This window comes from Adiantum capillus-veneris, chromosome 16 (genome assembly GCF_014529385.1).
Source record: "Adiantum capillus-veneris isolate H3 chromosome 16, ASM1452938v2, whole genome shotgun sequence".
NCBI lineage: Eukaryota > Viridiplantae > Streptophyta > Polypodiopsida > Polypodiales > Pteridaceae > Adiantum > Adiantum capillus-veneris.
The window spans coordinates 120,019,992-120,041,768 of NC_140946.1; the positions used below are offsets into that span (position 1 = coordinate 120,019,992).

At 43.9% G+C, this 21,777-nt stretch overlaps 1 protein-coding gene across 9 annotated transcripts in view; it reads right to left on the bottom strand.

Moving 5' to 3' along the window:
* Positions 1-2,408: 2,408 nt before the first annotated feature.
* The window catches only part of LOC147439748 (uncharacterized), a 45,374-nt gene continuing 26,005 nt past the window's right edge, over positions 2,409-21,777 (bottom strand). For 7 of the 9 annotated variants that reach the window (XR_015184635.1, XR_015184628.1, XR_015184630.1 and 4 more), the window contains one exon: positions 3,636-5,183. Coding sequence is in view for 1 of the 9 variants with exons in the window: in XM_086485536.1 (XP_086341662.1) it covers positions 5,119-5,183 (65 nt within the window). In the remaining 8 variants the exon portion in view is untranslated. Of the gene's footprint in view, positions 3,364-3,635; positions 5,184-21,777 lie in introns of those variants that run through there. The other 2 variants (XR_015184629.1, XR_015184633.1) reach the window with 1 other exon arrangement.

The window sequence follows — 21,777 nt, forward strand, 5'->3', positions numbered from 1 at the left end:
CAAAACTGGATGCGAATACCAACAGGTTCTGCATTTTATGGGACACCAACAAAGCTACACCAAAAGGCATCATGGATGATTCGAGGAATCCATGGGTGGGCAAACGCTCATTCAAGCTTAAATGGGGCAAGTTTGAAAATTCTTGTTTCCGATGTGATAATTTAGGCACATGCAATCTAAATGCCTTGAACCTGTTTTATAGCCTCCACTATCAGCAGTCACGTCTCCTACTCCTTTTTCTGCAGGTAAATTTGTTGGTGAGGTTAAGCAAAATGTAGGCTTGATTGTTAATGTAATTCCCAATGTGGAAAAAGGGAAATCTAAGCTTGCACGGTCTGCAGTTCCAAGTAATGGCAATGCTTTGAAAGGTAAAATGTGGAATCTAGTGATTCCAATGCTTGGATGGTGCCTAAAAAGATTTGCACGCCACTCTCGTTTCGTAACTATGTTCCACCTGTTAATGCGAATAAGAATGCTTTGTTCAAGCAACTTCCATGTAATGATAATTGCACGTTGATTGATGCATGGGAAAAAGCGATGCATTATTATAAAGATGTGCTTCTTGGTGAGGCTTCTACCTCGCCTTTGAATTATGTGGAGGCCTGTCTTCCATTGAATCAACGGATTGGCCCTTGTACAACTTGGAAGCAGGTCTTTGCTGCTCCACCTCCAGCCTCAACAGTGGTTTGTCAGGCATGCCATGTTGCTCTCTCATATACGGCCAATCGTTTCCTCTCAGGATGCACAATCCCTTGAGGAACCTTTCACTGACTCTCAATTGAATTGTGTGCTACATTCATTGGGCTGCTGGCGATCTCCTGGCTGGGATGGACTTAATATGGAGTTCTTTCTTTCTTTTTGGGAGACTCTAAAAGAGCCTTTGCTTTTCATGATGAATGCGGCTTGGGAAAAACAAAATTTGCCAGAGTCTTGGACAGAGGGTTTGCTGAAATTGTTGCCCAAGTAAGCACTTTGTGAGCATTTCTCGCATTGGAGGCCTATTACGTTGATGTTTGTCATATATAAGCTATTGGCTAAGATGTTGGTGAATCGGATTAAGGATCATCTTCTTGCAGGGTAGCACCAAGCTCAATATGGTTTCATACCGCGTCGTCAGATAAATGACAACTTGGCTAATGTGATTATTGGCATGGAATATGCAAAGTACATAAGGACATATTCTTGGATGCCCTCTTGCCTCTAGTTTCATTTCAGCTTGGCAGGAGATTACAGCGTGTTTATCATGGCATGGTCGTTAGCACCCAGAGGGGAATTCGCTTCGATTGGAGAGCCTTCATTGGAGTCGGGTTTTCTCTCTTGCTTTGGTAGACCGCTCGCCTCGACAAACCTACTTTCTCTTGTTGTACCATAGCCTTCGAGTCGTTGGTGATGTGATTGATGAGGCCGGGCACACTTTATAGTTTCCTCTTGCCGCTCGTCGTTTTGGATTGGGCATGCATTATCGTCAGATTTGGAGAGACATTCAACACATGCTAGTTGATTTTTTGCCTGTTCTACTTTTGTTTGATGAGGGTCGCATAGCTAATTGGTGTCTCCGAGGAATGCCCTTTCAAGCCATGTCTACCAGTAATGTCTACGCTCTTCTTCTGCCTCAACCATGGATTGTTGATCATTATAATGCTTCATGGCCGATGCACAAGCCCGCTTCCTAAGTGGATGAAAGCACTTTCTGCCCTTTGGAAGAGCCACTTGCCTTTGAAGGAGCGATTGTTTCTTTGGCGATGCTTGCTTGGAGTGCTCCCTATGGGCTCCTTGCTCAATGCACGCCGTAACTGCTTCTCTTGCTATGTTCGTTGTTCTGTTGTGGAAGAGATTATTAGTCACCTCCTTTGGGATTGTTGTATTTCGCACGGGTTTTTTCATCGTGTATCAACTGGATTGCAACTCCGATTCCCCTCTGTGGTTTTTCATAAAAGGTTTTGGGCTTTTGGCATTCTCCCACCTTCCTTGCAACAATTTGCGATTTTCTTGATGTGGGTCAAATTTTGGGCTTATTGGACTCTATGGCATCATCGCAACAGTTGCATGTTCTCTCAGGCTTATGCAGATCCTTTTCATTTTTTCAAGCTTTCCCTTAGGCAATCTTTACGTTTTGCCTGAGAAGTTGGTGATATCACTTCAGACATGCATCGGCTTTCCTATGAAAGCTTTTAGCTTTTTGCTGATGAACACTCGTGTGTTCTCTCTTTTGTGTATGAGCTTTTATGTGGGTTTTCCTCGCCTTCAGGTTTCCCACTTGTAAATTAATCCCAAAGATTTACACACAAAAAATGTGCATGCGTGTGTGTGTGTGTGTGTGTGTGTGTGTGTGTGTGTGTGTGTGTGTGTGTGTGTGAGAGAGAGAGAGAGAGAGAGAGAGAGTAAAAATGAGTTTTGACCTCGAGATTTGAAAACTTGCTGAAAGGTTTACTCCAGGAAATGAGTGCCAAGTCATTGCCAGTTACATCCTCTAAGAAGGTACCTGCAAAAACACACGGCGTTTACACATGCACATGCTTGCCACATCATGCTCCGTAATTCCTCGCAACCCTGTATCCTATAAGGCTACAGATCAATAAGATGGGGTGTTCACTTTAAGCTTCTGAGACAGTCTGTAAATTTTGAAGAAAATCCAGTCTTTCCTTATCTAAGAGACTCCAGGTAGAATCTCTTCCTTTACAAATGTAATCTGACTTTTTATGCTGTCAAATAGAGCCAAGCACCTCATCCCCTGGACAAGCAAGAGAGAGGCATATTAGCCATCTCCTTCACTTCTGGGCCAACTCAAGAGAAAGGAAGTTGGCAGAAGCCCTTGAATCAGGATTGATGATCCCGTATCTATCCTGCTGATGGCTTTTCTTCTTGCTCTTTAGCTCTTCTCCATCCATTCACTTATTTCCTTATCAGTGCCTAACTTCCTTGGATGCTGCAACTCTGGCCCTTCTTCTCTGCACTCAAATCATCTGCCCAAAGCCATGATCTCCTTTCGCTCTTCCCCAACAAGTAAGAGAAGAGCAGTTCCTTATCCAGTCTCTGTAATACCTTTACCTGCTTTCAGTATGTCTCCTGATAGAATCTGTTGTGAGCTTTTCTAACTATGGAAACCCAAACAATCTTTCCCAGTATGTCTCCTGATAGAATCTGTTGTGGAGCAATCTCTATGAACTCTGACATGCTGCAAACTTTGTAAGAGGTTGCGATCCACAACAAAAATGTTGGCCCTGCTCTGTCATAGGCATTGAGCGATCTGAAGTCAATGGAAGCAAAGTCACTCAAAAGTGCTTCACACTGTCATTAGAAGTCTTGCAATCTTAGTACGGTAGTTGTCACCATGCTGCTTCCACATCCTCCTCAATGTTGAGACTGAAGTGCATGGCCAAGAAAGTCACATATTTAATTTATAGATAAAAAAATCAAGCTCAAAATAGATACAATCCATTTTGGGTATAAATAAGAATTCCCTCTATTTACAACAGAAATATAACTGCTCTAATAATGATAGGTGTACGCCATAGAAACTCGAAGCCATCACCAATGCCCCTGCACCTAGCCACTTACTAATATGCTACACACAACCGCCATATCGTGTCATCATATATCAATCCTCATCGCATCATCAATAAAATAATAATCGATTATTTTATTGATCAAAATAAACAATAATCAATTATTCAAATATTTATTTCCATTACAAATGGTGTTCTTCATTGTGTTTCTCTTGAAATAGTTGGTGAGTGTTGTTATTCAAGTTACAACTCCCACAGTTGGAGGCCATAAGCCTCCCGGGATATTCATGAACTTCTTGACATACTTTTTGGTGAAATTGGCATGAGACAAGCCAGGGCGAGAATTCAAAGATTTGGATACAAATTTCACAGACTCTGGATCGACAAGAGCTACAAGGGGTGCACTTTGATGCCAATGTGATGCAACTGTTCTAGGCATTTTCTCTCTTTATGCAGAAACAACACCCTAAAAAAGGAGAGGAGTCTACCACAAGTTCTCTATTCCAACCAAGTTTGTGGTGCCCTCCATTCAAGAGACCTAACCATCCTGTTAGGAATTGCCTTAAAGCGAAGTATTCCCTTTCTTCAACTTAGAACGTTCTGTGGAACCTCAAACAACCGCATCAAACTGTTCGATGAAGCCAAACGCTTTATTCTTGTCTACATCTCCATTGAAAGTGTCGAACTTCATTGGAGATCCACCTTTCTTTTAGTACTTTCACTTGCCCCTTGGTGACAGACGATCCTGAGGAGGAGGTGGAAGAAAGCGGGGTCAGCCACAATATATCCGCCGTGGACCAGATGAGACTACAATGCTCCATCCTGACATGACATGCATATCCTGCAAAATTCCGCTTTTTCCATCTTCTCGTTGTGCTTTCAAACATACTTCAATCCTTGTCTCTCTGTCTGATTCAAAGAGCGGCTTAGAAACATCAGCTGTGACATCATGATGACAGATGATGTATTCAGGCAATTGATTCGTAAACCAGTCGGTACACTAGTGACAGGCGATCACACTTCATCTGCAAGCTATAATCGTAGATATTCAGGAACAGAAACGCAGATTAACACTGGTGCACCCCGTAGCAAGACCACCACATGGCTGAGAGGAAAAAGGCCACGAAAATGGCCTTACTTTATTGCAGCAAAACTGTGCTGGTACAAAATTCTTCAGGATGTGAGCACCATGCTTTGTGGTTACACAAAGCCCTCATAAATCAGTTTACAAGAGGTGCCTGGCCAGATCTATAGGCTCCAAAAGCACTTCGTGAAAAGCACACCCCTTAAGAAGCTGAGGCGCCCAAAATTCACCCTCCAGGCCAATGATTTGTATTTCCAAAAACCTGGCCCCATCCGATCTCAAAACCTGGCTTCACTTCTGCTGTTTTATGTGCTTTTTGACAGCATTTTTCAGCGGTGCATTGCTTTTTGGTTGACACACACAGGTTGAAAATTCTCTTTTTTTTCTGCAACTGCCAGCATATATGTACGCAACTTCCATATATGTACACTATTGTGCCATATTCAGGCTCAAAGATCTTTCCGCCTTGAAGACCAGAAGTAATGCTGCAGTCGAGAATAAATGGAGACTTGTGTGAAGCTGTTGTCGCTATAAACAAAGTGAAGAGCTTGAAATGAACTCCTTATTGGTTTTGATTGTTAAATCGTAACTACCTGCATCATAAACACCCGTGTCAACTGTGGTGTATCTTTCATCTGATCCGTAATGCACATCTAGAGGTACATTTGTCGCCTTCAATCCAAATCTCAAATGCACACCAACAATAAAAGGCGTTGAGGTGTTAAAGCTCATTTCCAAATTTGTTGGTCACAATGAGCATCAGTATTGGTGTTGCTCCTGCTTTAAACTGATCTTATTTATCTAACCATTGACCTTTGCAAGCGTCCCTGATACAGCCCTATTTTCGTTGTTCCACCCACAACACAATTGCAAGTCACCAGTCACAGACAGTGTCACAAGTTGATGGTAGCAAATTAACTCGAGTCAACATTAAAAATGAAAAAACACAAAGGTCCCAGAAGCTTAATGCTCTTTCCTCTTGTGTAACAAACTTGGACACTCCAAGTCAAGATTCTACCGCGACACAACAGAGATTCACTTCAAAACAGTTCACAGTTCATATTGATTCGACACGGCCCGGCGGAGTTCCGTGCCTAGAGATATTGGCCCCAAAGACTGGCGCCCCTTTCGGTATTTCTTTTTGTATTAATCTTTGTTCAGAGTACAAGAGAGTAGGCAGGCGCTCACTCTCAGTCTCTGCGTCCAGATGCCTTGAGTTGTGAGGCCCTGCCCACGTATTTAAAGATTAAAGGGATGCCCCAAAAGCATAGTCCCAAAAGCATAGTCCCAAAAGCTACCACCTTTAAAAGCATCTAAAAATAAAGCAACTTATCCCAAAGCTTCTCCAAAAGCTTGCATAGGATTTCAGCTGCGCAAAAAGCAGTTTTCCATACAGCCTTGCCACGTCAGCTTGCTGCCGCAAATTGTGCCGCAAGTCACGGAAAGTCGTACAACGTGCCACGTCAGCATTTTAGCGCTTTTTCCGGGTTAGTCTGCCAGCTGTGTGTCCGGTCTGCTACCCCACTTGATGCTAGGGCCATGTCACGTCACCTGTTTGTGACATACCCCCCCTCTTAAAAGCATTGTAATCGCCCTCGATTACGCCTGCAAAACAGACAGAGGCCATAAACTATTTCAGCAGACACTGACTGTTAGTATTGACGCACTAGGAACAACACATCTAGCACATGTACCAATCGACAGTCACATCACAAGATATCACTTGACATCACAGGACATCACATGACAAATCACATTCAACAATCATTCCAATCACAGACCATGATTAATCGGCAATGTATTTAGCAATCGCATCTAGATCCAGTCGGGACCTCTCAGATGCCCGATTGACTAATCCTTATTACAATCATGTGTATAGAGATTTATCAGGCTGAAATGCTGCAGTCATTTCGTCTATCAGTTCCTGCACTCAAACAAGTCAAGTACAAATCAATCAATATCATTTTCGGGAATTCCAGTTCATAAAGTCATTCAACAGAATACTGTCAGCTCAACAGTATCCCTGAAACTCAAAAGAGACATCAGTGACTTTAGTATCAAAAATCGGGGCAATCTGTTGACAAAGGAGTGGAGCGACTCCCCTCTTGTGCATACCCGCTGCACCAAATTCCACCCAAGCTGATTTCGGGGTTCAATTTGGAATAGACTATGCTGAACCAGAAGCTTCAAAGTAAAGGTTCACAATCTGAGGAGTATCTGCCAGGTCCTCCTCCTCCTCCATCCACTCTGCATCCAATGCGGGATAGTTCTTGAATTTAATCAAGAACCGCCTTATCATTTTACCTTTTACCTTTCTATCTTTATGTGTCAATATCTATTGTGGAACGAGTATCTCCTCGTTTTCGTCCACTTCGGGTTGCTCATCTGGCTCCCCATCATCGGGCACATCGCCTTTAAAAGGCTTCAAGAGACTCACATGAAAAGCATTGTGTATTCTCCAGGTATCGGGCAGCTTCAGTCGAAAGGAGACATCATTTATCTTTTCTTTTATCCGGAAAGGTCCATAGTATCTCATGTGAAGCTCTGGAAAAAGCCGCTCCTTTCCTTTTTGTTTTCAGGCGTGCCTTCTCAAAACGTAAGAGCACCCAATCGTTCTCCTTTAATTTCACATCGCGACCATGTCGATCTGCTGCCTTCTTATGTCTTTCTTGAAATTTCTCTAAAGTCTCCCAGACAAAGTCCAAGTCCCTTATGAATTGGTCAGCTTCAAAAATCTTATCTTTCATGCTAAGGAAGGGTGGAACCTTCGTAGCAAATTCAATAATCTCAAATGGCGCCTTCCCCATCAAAGAGTGGATCGTATTTTTGTAGGCAAATTCCACCAAGGGCAAAATACTTTTCCCATGTAGTCTTTTGATCCAAAGAAGAAAACTTCAATAAATCCAGTACGAGTGAATTTGCAATTTCCGATTGCTGATTTGTCTGCGGATGGAAAGATGACGAGAACTGCAACCGCGTGCCAATGTTCTCCCAAATAGCCTTCCAAAACAAACTCGTGAATCTGGGGTCTCTGTCAGAGACAATTGTCTCAGGCATGCCATGTAATCTGAAGATCTGGGCCACAAACAGTCTCGCTAAGTGATCCGGCTTGACTATCTTCTTTACTGGAATGAAATGAGCTTGCTTGCTAAATCTGTCAATAACAGTCCAGATACCATCGTGCCCACTCTGTGTTCTCGGGAGATCAAAAATGAAATCCATTGCAATACTTTCCCAAGGACGGGTGGGTATGGGTGAAGGCTGTAACAATCCCTGTGCTTTATGCCTGCCAAACTTGACCACCTTGCATACAAAGCAACTACGTACAAAAACGTCCACGTCCTTCTTGAGTCTCGGCCAAAAGAAGTATCTCTCCTCACCTTTCAAGGTGGTAGCAATGCCGCGGTGACCGTAAATGGTGGACAGTGGCATTTGGTTAAAACCTTTTCCCTCGACGGCTGTGTAACGCACAACATTGTTTTCTTTATCAAGTAGCCATCCCGAATGGAATATCCCGTTACTACCTCCCCATTCCGTATCCGAGTGAGAATATCTGCAAAATCTGAATCTGTGGCATACTGATCGACCATATCCACGAAGCTCTTATGATGTATCGCGGAAATAGCCAGAACCAACGGCTTTCGGGAAAAAGCATCCGCCACCAAATTCTTATGTCCATGCACATGGACAATCTGGAAGTGAAACTGTGACAAGATGTTCGCCCACCGTATCTGCTTTTCCGATAGCTGCTTTGTGACAAGAAGTAGTGTAAACTCTGGTAATCTGTGAAGACCGTAAAATCGGCTCCGAGTCGCCACTGAGTAAGAGCATGGATAACCGCCAAAAGCTCTTTCTCATATGTCTGTGCTCTCAATTCCGACCTTGAGAACAATCGGCTCTCGTAGGCAATGACATGTTCTTGCATTAAGACCGCACCCAGACTATGACCACAAGCATCACAATATACTTCAAATGACTTCTGCAAGTCCGGCAAAGTCAAAACTGATCCTGTAGTCAATTTCTCTTTCGATGTCTGAAAGGCAGTCACCTTTGTGGATCCCCACGAGAAAGGAACTCCTTTCTGTGTCAAGATATGCAAAGGGGAAGCAACCTCTGCAAACTTTCTAATGAACCGCTGGTAGTAAGAACATAAGCCTAAGAAGCTTCTAACTTCATGGACATTCTTCAAATCGGGCCAATCATGTATAGTCTGAATCTTGGCCGAGCACTCCTGCTGCTGAGAAGATGTGTCCCAAAAAGTGACCATCCTCCAATACCTGTCGTATGAAGTGGTACCGCACATCTATGTGTTTGGTACGCGCATGAAACATTGCATTTTTTGCTAAATAGACAACACTCTGGCTATCACAACCCAACACTCGAGTATGAGCAGGCATGCCAAGTTCTTTTGCAAGTCTGTCCAACCAAATGGCCTCCTTTGAAGCCTTTGTGGCTAAAATGTATTCAGCCTCAGTAGTACTCAATGCCACGATTTTCTGCAACCTAGAACACCAAGAGACTGCACCACCAGCAATAGCAAATACATATCCAATGGTAGATTCGCTGACATCCATGTCACTTGCCATGTCTGCGTCACAATATCCCTGCAACTTTAAGTCACTTTTGCCATAACAAATACACTTTGATTGTGTACCTTTCAAATATCTCAGAATGCATTTAACAGCATCCCAATGCGCTTTGCCAAGATTCGACATGTATCGACTAACAACTCCCACTGCGTAAGCAATGTCGGGACGAGTGGCAACCATAGCATACATAAGAGAACCACAAGCTGATGCATAAGGGATTCCCTTCATTGCTTTCAATGCCACCTCATCCTTTGGGCAATCTGCTTTGCTAAGCTTGGTGTATGGAGGTAGAGGTACTCCAAGAGTCTTAGCATTAGCCATATTAAATCTGTCAAGTACTTTTGCAATGTACTTTTCTTGAGATAAAAACAACAATTTCAGCTTTCTATCTCTTTTAATACGCATGCCCAAAATATGCTCTGCATCACCCAAATGCTGAATTTAGCTTACGCTTCAGAGCATCGAGACTAGTCTTATGTTTCCCGGCAAGTAGCATGTCATCAACATAGAGAACAAGTATGATGGGACTACCATCTTCATCTCTTTTCATATACAAACAATGATCTGCATGGCTGCATTTAAAGCCTTGAGACAACATAAAAGTGTCAAACTTCTTATACCACTGCCATGATGATTGTCTCAAACCATACAAAGCCCTTCTCAGTTTGCATACTAGTTCCTCGCGTGTAGGAACTACAAAACCCTCAGCTTGTTTCATATATATGTCCTCTTCAATGTCACCATGCAAAAACGTTGTCTTTACATCCATTTGATTCAATTCCAATTCAAGCACCGCCACGAGCAAAAAGGACACGTAAAGTTGTAAGCTTTACGACGGGGGAAAAGATTTCTTGAAAATCAATTTCTTCTTTCTGTGCATATCCTTTTGCAACCAATCTTACCTTGTACTTGGGTCTTTCATCCACAATCTTAATCTTGTACACCCATTCGTTAGGAAGAGCCTTTCTCCCTTTAGGCAATGGCAAAAGATCCCAAGTATCATTTGCATACAAGGATTTCATTGCATTGGAAGCTCCCACTTACTGCTTAGACTCACATGACTTAGCCTCTTTATAAGTAAGAGGTTCACCCTCATCTATCAACATTACATGATGCAAAGAGGAATTAAATCTCTGCGGTTGCCTTCTCAAACGAGTTGACCTGCATACCCAATGATCTACATTCTCAAGCAACGGTTCTACATCATAAGACAACTCATTTTCAGCTCTATCATGCTGCTGAAAATCATTTTCAGCCAATTCAAGTGGCTGTCCATCCTCATTAGGAGCATCAATATCATGTCCTACCTCTTCTGGCTCAAGGTTAACCAGCTGATTATCAATATCAACTTGCAGTAATGCATCATGAGGCTCTTTTTCAACATCATGGATTGCACGGAAGGCTTAAATTTAACTGTTTTCTTGTCAGCATAAGGTTTTGTAGCATTCTTAAGCAATTTTGCCTCATTGAACACTACATCTCGGCTACGAATTACCTTTCTAAATTGTGGTAACCACAATCTAAAGCCCATTTCTCCTTCTTCCCCATAACCTATGAAGACTCCCTTAATAGACTTCATATCAAGCTTTGTTCTCAAGTCATTGCGTACATGAACGAAAGCTTCGCAGCCAAATACTCTCAAATGATCATAAGAGGCAGGTTTGCCATACCAAACCTCCTCTGGAATTTCATTTTTCAACGTACTATTCGGAGAGCGATTGCAAATATGAACTGCAGTTTTCAATGCCTCTCCCTCCAAAACTCTTGGGAAAGATTAGCGGTGGATAACATGCAACGCACTCTCTCACATAAAGTGCGATTGTACCTCTCAGCCACACCATTAGAAGACGGATTATAAGGGGTTGTCAACTCCCTTTTAATCCCATTATCATCACAAAAACGCTGAAATTCAGCAAATACATATTCTCTTCCATTGTCCGACCTGAGACATTTAAGATTAGCACTCTTTTGAGTAGTGACAAAAGCATGAAACTTCTTAAAAGCATTAAAAGTCTCACTCTTACTTTTCAACAAATGCACCCATTCTTTCCTAGTACAGTCATCAATGAATGTAACAAAATACAATGCACCACCAAAAGACTTAACAAGCATAGTGCATACCTCGGAGTGAATAAGATCGAGAGGATTAGCTTTGCGATAGACACCAGAGTAAAAAGAAGATTTCTTTTGCTTTCCATGAGGACAATCGTTACAAAAATCCAAGTTTTTGCCTTTTACATGAACCCTCTTCAAAGAGGAAAGCACATCAATACCCTTTTGGCTCATATGGCCAAGTCTCTTATGCCACAATTCCGTATGTGAAGCAACTTCAGCAACAGCAAGAAACTTGCCAGGCAAAGCTTTGCATCGAAGATAGTACAAAGTACCTCTTTTAGATCCTTTTGCAACAAGCATAGAGCCCTTAAGCAACTTCCATGAACCCCAACAAAGATGGTAGTATAACCATGTGCATCTAATTGGCCAACAGATAGCAAACTTTTCTTAATGCCTGGTACAAACCTGACATCATTCAACACAAGCTCTGTCACAAACTACTGACGTGTCAAAGCCTTGAAGAAGGGAGTTAACTTGCACATGTCGGCCAAGGGACCTAAACCCTAAGAAGAACAAGTAACATAAGAAGAAGTTCTACCAACTTATGGGGACCCCGTCCGATGGGGCCCCAAGTGACATAAAAGGAATAAAATAAAGCACGACCCGCACACACACGCAAACTGATGACATGGCAAATTTTTGAAAATTGCACTGGCATGATAACGTGGCATGTTGTACGGATTTCCGCGTTTTGCGCAGACTCCTGTACGAAATTCCGTGATTTACACTGGCAACTTTTTGGCATTGCTTTAAAGCCAGGAGCTTTTGAGTTTGAAGGCTTTTCATGTAAAACTGCTTTTGGGGCCTAGGGTGGTCTTCAAATATGAGGTTAGGGCTCATTCTCTGGCATGCTTCCTGGAGAAGGTGCAGAGTCTGGAGTACCGGCTTGTACTCTGTTGATGCAATATAAAGAAATACCGAAAGGGGCGCCAAGGTTTGGGGCCAATACACTCTAGGGTGGTATTCCGCTACTCCGTGTCGCGTGTTGTCTCTCTCTCTTTCAGTTCAGTTGTTATTGAAGTGCTAAAAGTTTGTTTAGTCTGTTCTTTTCTATTAGCATGTGGTGCCAGTCTTGTGACAGTGGTTTCAGAGCATCAGGCGTGTGCTTTTCTTAAAGCATACCGGTCCTACAAAAGAGCAGACAGAGCTATTGGAATTTTATTTGAGGTATCTTCGTGTTGTGACCCCGGACTTATTAGCCACTCCCACCCTTACTCCATCGCGCATCAGACGCGCTCCCGTCTTCACCACTGTGTCTTACAGGGCATAAGCCATAAAGAACCCAAGACTAAGAATTCATGGATTCAGCATAATATTTGCAGTTTCTGCTCAATGAACTTCACGACATTCTTTCCCGGCATCCTCAGCAAAATCTTTCAATGCTGCAAAGTTTTCAATAATTTTTGAACTACATGTTACCCCCTCTGATGCCCCAGGTGGTACCTCCTCCTCCGGCATCAAAAAGTACCGAGAGCTTCCAACCGGCAACCTTCTCAGCCATCTGTTCCAATCGGGGGAGTTTTTAGGAATATGGTGCAACCATCTGACCCTGATCCAGTACAACCGCCTTTGCCACCGCCGTTGCCCCCACCTCCATCACCACCACCGCCACCAGGATACAATGGTTAGAGCCCATATGAATACCCTTATTATCCATACCCGGGATATGCACCTAACCAAGCCAAAGATTTCAAAAATGGCGGCACGACAGTCAAATTTTTCACTTTTTCCGGGGTGAAAGATCGCAAGAAAGCATTGCAATTCCTACAGCAATTCGACAACATCTATGCTTTAGGGAACTATACAGAAGAATCCAAGATTTCTCGAGCAGCGGGATTTCTTAAAGATAATGCTATGCAATGGTGGAGTTCAATCGCGACACAACCGCATGCTCCAAGGACCTGGCAAGCTTTCAAGACAATTTTTGCACGTAGTTACATGACTTCTATGTTTGAAGTCCGGATTTTGACAAAGTGGGGCAACTTGAAAATGCTTGCCACCGAAACCATGGACGAATATAACCAAAGGTTTCTCGACGTGTACCTTTCGGTGTCCTTCTTTAGATCTGTTCTCTTGGAGGCCCAATGCGAGCGATACACATTGGACTACCATCACCATTGCAAGAATATTGTCTATCCAAGTAAGTCTCCACCATGCAAGAACTTATGGATCGTGCCACAGTCGGCTACAAACTAATGAAGGGAAAGATAGAGTTTACCACAGAAGAATCTCTTGCCACTAACCACCACTCTCGCCAACAAAGAACAAATTCTCGAGAGTCTCGTGAAAGTCAACCACAAAGGCCTCGTTTGACACCTCAACAACGAGACACCTTACTACAAGAAGGCCGATGTTTTGGATGTTTTCAAACAGGACATAACTATTTTGGTTGTCCCCAACGCACTGACAGACCCGCGGAACCAACTCCCACGTCGATGGTCGACAAAAACCCAGGACCATCTCCAGCCAAACGAGTTAAACCGGCTATTGGATTAGTACCTGACATCTATGGCATACGCCTTGAAAGTACAAATGAATTGAGTTGAGCATATGGCAAAGTCAATGGCTTCAAAGCCCTTATTTTCTTTGACCCCGGAGCTAAAGAGAACTTCATCCATCCAAGATTCTTAAAGCAAATGCACTTTGATTATGATGCGAGGGTGGAGAAATTGAAGCTGAGCTAGCCACGGGGCAAACTCAGAAAGTGGTACCATTCATTGGTGCTCTTCCAGTGACTATTCAAGATTATCATGGAAAAGCTGATTTCCACATCATGAAGTTGGGAAATTGTGATGTTCTATTAGGCATGCCTTGGCATGACAAGAATGATGCGACTCTCCAAGTTCGAAACCGAACCATCAGCGTGATGCAGAAGGGCAAGCCAATCGTCCTCAAAGTTTGGTTGTCCGAACAAAACCCTGAATGAACTCTCTAGTTGTTTTATAGTTAGATACTTTTGAAATTTGTTTGAGAAAGTATTGTTTGAAACTTTGTTTGAAATGGATGGTATCTATTTTGAACCTGTCTTGGTGCCGATTTGAAATGTTTGACTCTAGTTTTAATACTGGTTTCAATGATTGGTGATTTTACTCCCGAGTCGAGGGTGAGAAATGATGTTTGAGAATGCTTGTTCATACTGATGGCCCAGACCCTTGTGGTTATTTACGGGGAGAGTATTGAAGGATTGAAAAGTGTTGTTACTCATGGCCCGAACCTGCATGGTTATTTACGAGGGGAGTATTAAGAAGTCTGAGTAGTGGTTACTCTCAGCACCTCCAAACGACGCAAGCTGCAGTCTTGGGGACGTTTGGTTGTAAAAGGCCTCTATATCTCATGGCCTGGACCTTTTTAGATAATTTGCGGAAGGAGTGATGAGGGAGTTGTTAAACAGCTCATGGCCCGGACCTGGATGGTTATTTGCGAGGGGAGTGTTCATTAGTGGCTTTATGTTTCTATGTCTTGTAACATGCATATGTGAGCATTTGTGTTGCATTGTGATGTGCCAACCACTAAATATTCCTAATTGGATGAGATTGCCTGGGTATGTAATTTTAGTGCATCAAGACACCCGTGGAAGATCAATATGGTCTGGGTGTGATGGCTAATTTTACTACGCCGGAATATCAAGAGTTCCAATCTGGACAAAAGGAGAAGCTAACTCCTTGATCAAAAAGAGCCGAAAGGAAAAGCTAACTCCTTAACAAAAAGAGCAAACTGATTGTCCCTTGGAATGACCCTCTGAAATTTTTGAGCTAACTTGAGTTGTTTTGCAGATATGCTATAATCGCGGACGATTACTCTCTTTCAAGAAGGGGAGATGTCACAAAATGCCGACATGTCAAATCCTTGAAGAAGGGAGTCAACTTGCACATGTCGGCCGAGGGGCCTAAACCCTAAGAAGAACAAGTAACAGAAGAAGAAGTTCTACCAACTTATGGAGACCCCGTCCGATGGGGCCCCAAGTGATATGAAGAATTAAAATAAAGCAGGACCCACACGCACACGCAAACTGATGACGTGGCAAATTTTTAAAAATTGCACTGACATGATGAAACGAACGAGGAGAGAGGATCTCCCAGCTACACAGACCGCCTACAAATACGCGTCGGACGAACCACCCGACCATAGCAACCAACCGGCAGCTCCCTCGTGCTGGGGCCAGCGTCCGAGGACGTAGGCGTGCACCTGTAAGACCGAGCGTCCCATACCACCCGGCCTCACCTCCTCAAGGTGACCTCGCGGGCTCCTAGCCTCGCGGGCTAACCACTGACACTCTACCAGTAGGGTTTGATAACTGCAAATGAGCCCTTGGCCTCCCTTTTGTAATAATGGCCGGCCACATTGACCGTGTTCACACTACGTCCGCCTGGGCACTGGACACCCATCCCGACGGCATCTGGGCTAGATCCCCTCTCCTATGAGCGGGACATAACATACTTCCCCCTTAAGAACCATTGATGTCCTCATCAATGAAGTGGCAATACTGAGCCTTCAAAGCTCTAACAGGTTATAAAGTAGCAAACCTTTCAGATTGACCCTTCCATTTAATTAAGTACTCGTCATAAGCCTTTTGGCACGAATGACGGATACAATGATCTAAAACAGCTTCTGGTTCTCGAGGAATATACTAAGTTTGCATATCTTGCCATACATTTTCCTTGATAGACACAACAACGTCGGCTTCGCCCAATTTCACTTTAAGGCGGCTGACATGAAACACTGGATGTACACTAACACCCGAAGGAAGAGCCAGTTTGTAGGCAACTTGGCCAATTTTCTTTGTGATCAAGAACGGACCACAATATCTAGTTGAAAGCTTATAATGCTTTCCTATTCGCATAGTCTTGGAATCCTTGGGTATCTTCAGATAGACCCATTGTCCCACATCTAGAATCCTCGGAGACCTCTTTTGATTAGCATAAGTAGTAACTCAATCACGAGCCATTCTTATACTACCCTTAGCCAATTCAAGCATTTCTTGCATGTCATACAGAAAATCACGAGCTTGGCGTTCCTTGACTTTCTCTAAGCCAATAGCAATTGGGGATTTAGGCTCAAATCCATACATCAACATGAACGGGCTAAATCCAGTAGCAGAATGCTTGCTACTATTATAGGCAACCTCTAACTGTGGAAGATACCTTTCCCAATCAGATTACCTGTGAGAGACATAGGCTCTCAACATGTCCTCTAATGTCTGGTTCATCCTCTCAGTTTGTCCGTCGGACTCAGAATGATCAGAAGACGACATACTCAACTTCGACTGAAGATGAGCAAACACATCTCGCCAAAATCGGCAAGTAAACTTAGTATCTCGATCACTGACGATATCCTCTGGCAGACCATACAGCTTATAAAGCTGATCGACAAATAAAACCGCCAACTCATGGCTTTTTACTGTCAACTTCGTTGGTATAAACTTCGCCATTTTTGCGAGTCAATCGACCACAACCCAAATAGCGTCATTGCCCCGACTAGTATTTGGCAAACCAACGATGAAGTCCATGGAAATACTTTGCCACTTGGCATCTAGGATTTCCAATGGGTGTAGCAGGCCAGCTTTCCTAAGGCGCTCTGGCTTATTGACCTGACATTGAGCGCATCTCTTCACATAGCTCTCTATGTAAGAGCGCATTCTTGGCCAATAGAAATATCGCTTGACCAAAGCCAAAGTTCTCTGGATGCCTGGGTGCCCAACGCTAGGAACATCGTGGCATTCGCACAAAATCCTTTGTCGAATCTCATCGATTTTCGGCACGCAGACTTTACCATTTCTGAACAATAGTCCACCTCTTATGGAATATTGTCGATGTCTTGTCTCTCCAGCATGACTCACTTGGGTCTCCGGACCACCCAAGCTTGTATACGAATCATGCCCCGCTTCGACCTCGTTCCATATCTTGCCAAAATGGCCATCGGAACGACATAGCCTCAAAGAGAGAGAGAGAGATAGAAATCCGTCGAGATTTCAGCCATAGACAAGGCACTGACCTCAAGAATCATGTTGAGCGCATCAGCAACTCGATTGTTGGATCCTTTTCTATAACGGATCTCGAAGTCAAACTCTTGCATAAGCTCAACCCATCTAGCCTTCCAGCCTCTGAGATCACCCTGATCACAAATATAGCGCAAGGAGTGATGATCTGTCCATGCAACAAACGTAGAGCCATACAAGTAGTGCCGCCATTTCCTCAGGGCGTGGACTACGGCGTAAAGCTCCTTCTCATACGTTGGATAACGCATCTCAACATCAGAAAGTTTCTTACTTTCAAACGCAACAGGACGTCCATCCTGATATAATGCCGCACCAATAGCATAACCACTAGCATCCGTTTCAACCACAAACGGTTTGCTAGGATCCACAATGTGTAATATTGGCGCAGTAGTCACCAAGTGCTTTAATGTCCGAAAGCTCTCGTCGAGACGCTCATTCCAGACAACAAGGGATTACCTTTACAATGAGGACCCGAAGTCTTTGACCCTTTCACCCCTCCTTTTAAAAGTTGCGTAAGGAAAGCAGCAACTTTAGAGTAATCCTTGATAAACTTGCGAAAGAATCCAGAAAGCCTAAAAAGGAATTTACTTGGCGTACATTCTTCAGAATGGGCCAATTTCGCACTTTATCCAACTTTTCAGGGTCAACGCGAATTCCATCGCGAGTAATGATGTGACCCAAGTACAGAAGCTCTTTCCTAAAGAATTCACACTTAGGAGCCTTAGCGTAAAGCTTCTCAATTCTCATTACTTCGAGAACAGTGCGTATGTGCAGTAGGTGCTCAGACAAACTTCGGCTGTAGATCAAGATATCATCGAGAAATACAACAACGAAGTTGCCTAAAAATGGTCTCAGCATTCATCATCAGTTGAAACGTAGCTGGAGCATTGGTTAAACCAAAAGGCAAGACCAAAAACTCGTAGTGACCATAACGCGTATGGAAGCCTCTCTTAAGAATATCTTCCAGTTTGATCCGTATTTGATGATAGCCTGATCGCAGGTCTATCTTCGTAAAATACAACGCTCCATGGAGTAGATCTATCAGATCGTCTAGACGCGGGAGCGGATACGTGTTCTTGACAGTGAGCTTATTGAACCCCTTGTAAGCCACGCAGAAGCGCATAGTGTTATCCTTCTTTCGAGAAAGTAACACTGGCGCTCCCCACAGGGACTTACTTAGTCGAGCAAAACCCCTCTCGAGATAATCTTTGAGCTGCCGCTGAATCTCGTCCTCTTCGGTTTTACTAAACCGATAGGGTTGCTTTGAGAAGGGTTGGCTACCAGCCACCAACTCAATGCCATGATCTACTCCTCTCGAAGGCGGCAAGCCAGGAGATAGATAGTCAAGAAAAACCTCCTCAAAATCAGTCATGATTTCTCGGATAAGGTTGGATTCGTCGGAATCCCCAAGAACATGAAACATTTTTACGAAATTCAGTGACAGAAGTACCAAGCACTAATGAATCAAACCAAGCAGATGGTACACATTGATAAAAGTCAACATCAGAAGACTTTATTTCTTTATACATTTCCAAAGCAATAACAACTGGTATTGCAAAACCATTATTTACAGACTTCTGATTACAAAGCGACACAGATACATGAGGCATGTTCTGCTTAACAAAAACAAGAGAGTGATGTACATAGTCTATATACAATGAGTCTTGTTTATCATAAAACCATGGAATTCCTAAAATAACATCTGCTCTGTCCAGGTGCATGATGTGGAAATCCAGGTTCTCTTTGTAATCAACTAGCTCAAGCGACAAGTCTGTAACCATCCGATTCCATACATCTGTATCCACGCCACGAGCCATCTTCACGTGATACTCGTGATCATTGTCCGCGTCCGCAGGCTCAGTTTCTGCACCAATTTTGCATCCACAAAATTGTGTGAGCTTCCATTATCAAGGAGTACGGTCACGTCGTGACCATTGATCTTCCCGCGGAAACGGAGAAGATCGTGCTTATCAAACACTTTGGTGCTAAAAGTACAATTAGTGCATGAACTGTGCGCTAAATGATGGATTTCAACTTGAATGACATCAGAGTTACCTGAGATCTAGTGAATCCGAAACGAAGGACGGCCTTGCGGATTTTTTGTCTTCTTTTTGGGGCAATCTTTGATTTGGTGACCCGTCTGGCCACATCTGAAGCAAGCCCCCTTCTTCACTGCATCAACAACTGAAGCATTTCTTGCTTTCTTCTTCTCCTGAGAAGATCTCGGCGATGATTTGGACTTATGCTAGAATCGAGGTCGCTTCCTCGAAGCACCCTCACCGGATTTATGGTCTGCAGTTCTTTTCTTCTCATAATTCGCTCCATTTATTAAATGGAACATCCTGGCCTTTGCCACTGCATCCTCGACATCAGTCGGGGCTTTGTCCTTAATTAAGGCCCAACGGTAGTCCTCATGCAATCCCAGCAGATATATGTGCACAGCGTGAGTAGAATCCACCTTGCAGAAGGTGCCTCTTTGAAAGCTGTTGTATATTTATCAAAAGATAGAGTTTTCATCGAAAGACTCTGTAGTTTGGCATACGCTTTCAAAGGATCCATTTTGGCGAAATCCCTCTTGAATTTCACACAAAGGTCAGCTCACGTCGTAGACTTCTCTGTCATGTCGCGCCACCAGGTAAGCACCTTACTGTGCAGATAGAGAGGAATCATCTAAATCCTCCGTTCATCATGCTCCCCATGGAGATCAAAGTATGTGGTCCACTGGTGCAGCCATTTATTTACGGCCAGTTCCGTACACTCCTTCTCTTCACCTGAGAAATTTGTAGTTTTGTACAAAATTGTGGCAATTGGACCACCCTGTGAAGACCCAAAAGCAACAATCTGCGTCCGCAATTGCTGGAGATGGGTTTCGCTCTCGCAAATACCCGCAGTTGTTGACTGAGCCGTATTTTCTAAAGCAGTAAGCCGCGAACTAAGCCCTTGCACGACCCCTTCGAGAGAGGCCAAGCGAAGGTTCGTCTGAACATTCGCGTTTTCCAGAACAGTAACACGCTGGTCGAAACTCTGGAAAGTACTTGTAATCCATGTGTAGAGAGCATGCATGAATGGAATTTGAACATTACCTGACGCGTCGTCACGCTGCACATCTGAGCTGGAGGAATCCATGGCAAAGTGCGTGAAAAACTGGAAATTTCACGCAAAACTAGGCCTTTTCTGTACTTTCCATTTGCGAAAAGTTGAAGTTCGAGGAGCTCTACGCGTCGGCGTGAGCGTCTGAAGGCGAGCAGGTGATGGCGGGAGCGCGGGAGCACGAGCAGGTGAGAGAGAGGAGCGGTGGGAGAGAAGCAGCAGAGCCAAAAAGTCAGTTTTCTATAACTTATGAGTCTCTGTAAGTGAGTTTTTTAATAAACTCAGGTTTCAGACCATACTTTAAAAAACTCAAAATGTCCTGGCCAGGTCACTTAAATACATGAGTAAAAAAAACTCAAAAGAGGGCAACGTTAAAAGAATCCGAACGCTGGCTGTTCGTACAGCTTGCCACGTGGAGTGACGAAGAGAGCGCACGTGCATGGCTTGGGAAATCTTGTGCTCGCGTGTGTTAAGCACATGATGCGCTGCCAATTGAGCACCACCTTGGAAAAAAACACACGCTGGAAGCCAGCGCTGGCAGCAAGGATCTTCTCTCTCGCTCTCTGCGATCAACCGTGGAGGTAACAGAGAGGAGAGCCAAACTCTCTCTCTCTCTCCCCCTCTCTCTCTCTCTCTCTCTCTCTCTCTCTCTCTCTCTCTCTCTATGCTTCGCACAGAGAAAGAGATTATAGAGAGGTTTTTTTTTAAAAGCTATTGTATGTTAGCTTTAAGCCAAAACTAACAGAAATACGCTGATTTTCATCAAAAACCAGTAAAAAATGATAAAAATCCTCTGATTTGCAGCACTTTCACCTGCCAGTTTGCTGATTTTTTTATTAAAAATCAGCAACTGAATATTATTTTCTTACTTGCAAACATGCTTTCGAGAAGAAAAGTAAGTAATTTCAGTAAATTAATCACTAACAATTACATCAAATTGAGGTTTTCCGACCCGAACCGATCCGTAGGTGTGCACATGGTCCCTCACGTAGCCAAGCCAGCTCTGATACCATGAAACGAACGAGGAGAGAGGATCTCTCAGCTACACAGACCGCCTACAGATAAGCGTCGGATGAACCACCAGACCATAGCCACCAACCGGCAGCTACCCCGTGTTGGGGCCAACGTCCGAGGACGTAGGCGTGCGCCTGTAAGACCGAGCGCCCATACCACCCGGGCCTCACCTCCTCGAGGTGACCTCGCGGGCTCCTAGCCTCGCGGGCTAACCACTGGCACTCTGCCAGTGGGGGTCGATAACTACAAATGAGGCCTTGGCCTCCCTTTTATAATAATGGCCGGCCACATTGGCCGTGTTCACACTACGTCCGCCCGACACTGGACGCCCATCCCGACGGCATCTGGGCTAGATCCCCTCTCCTATGAGCGGGACATAACACA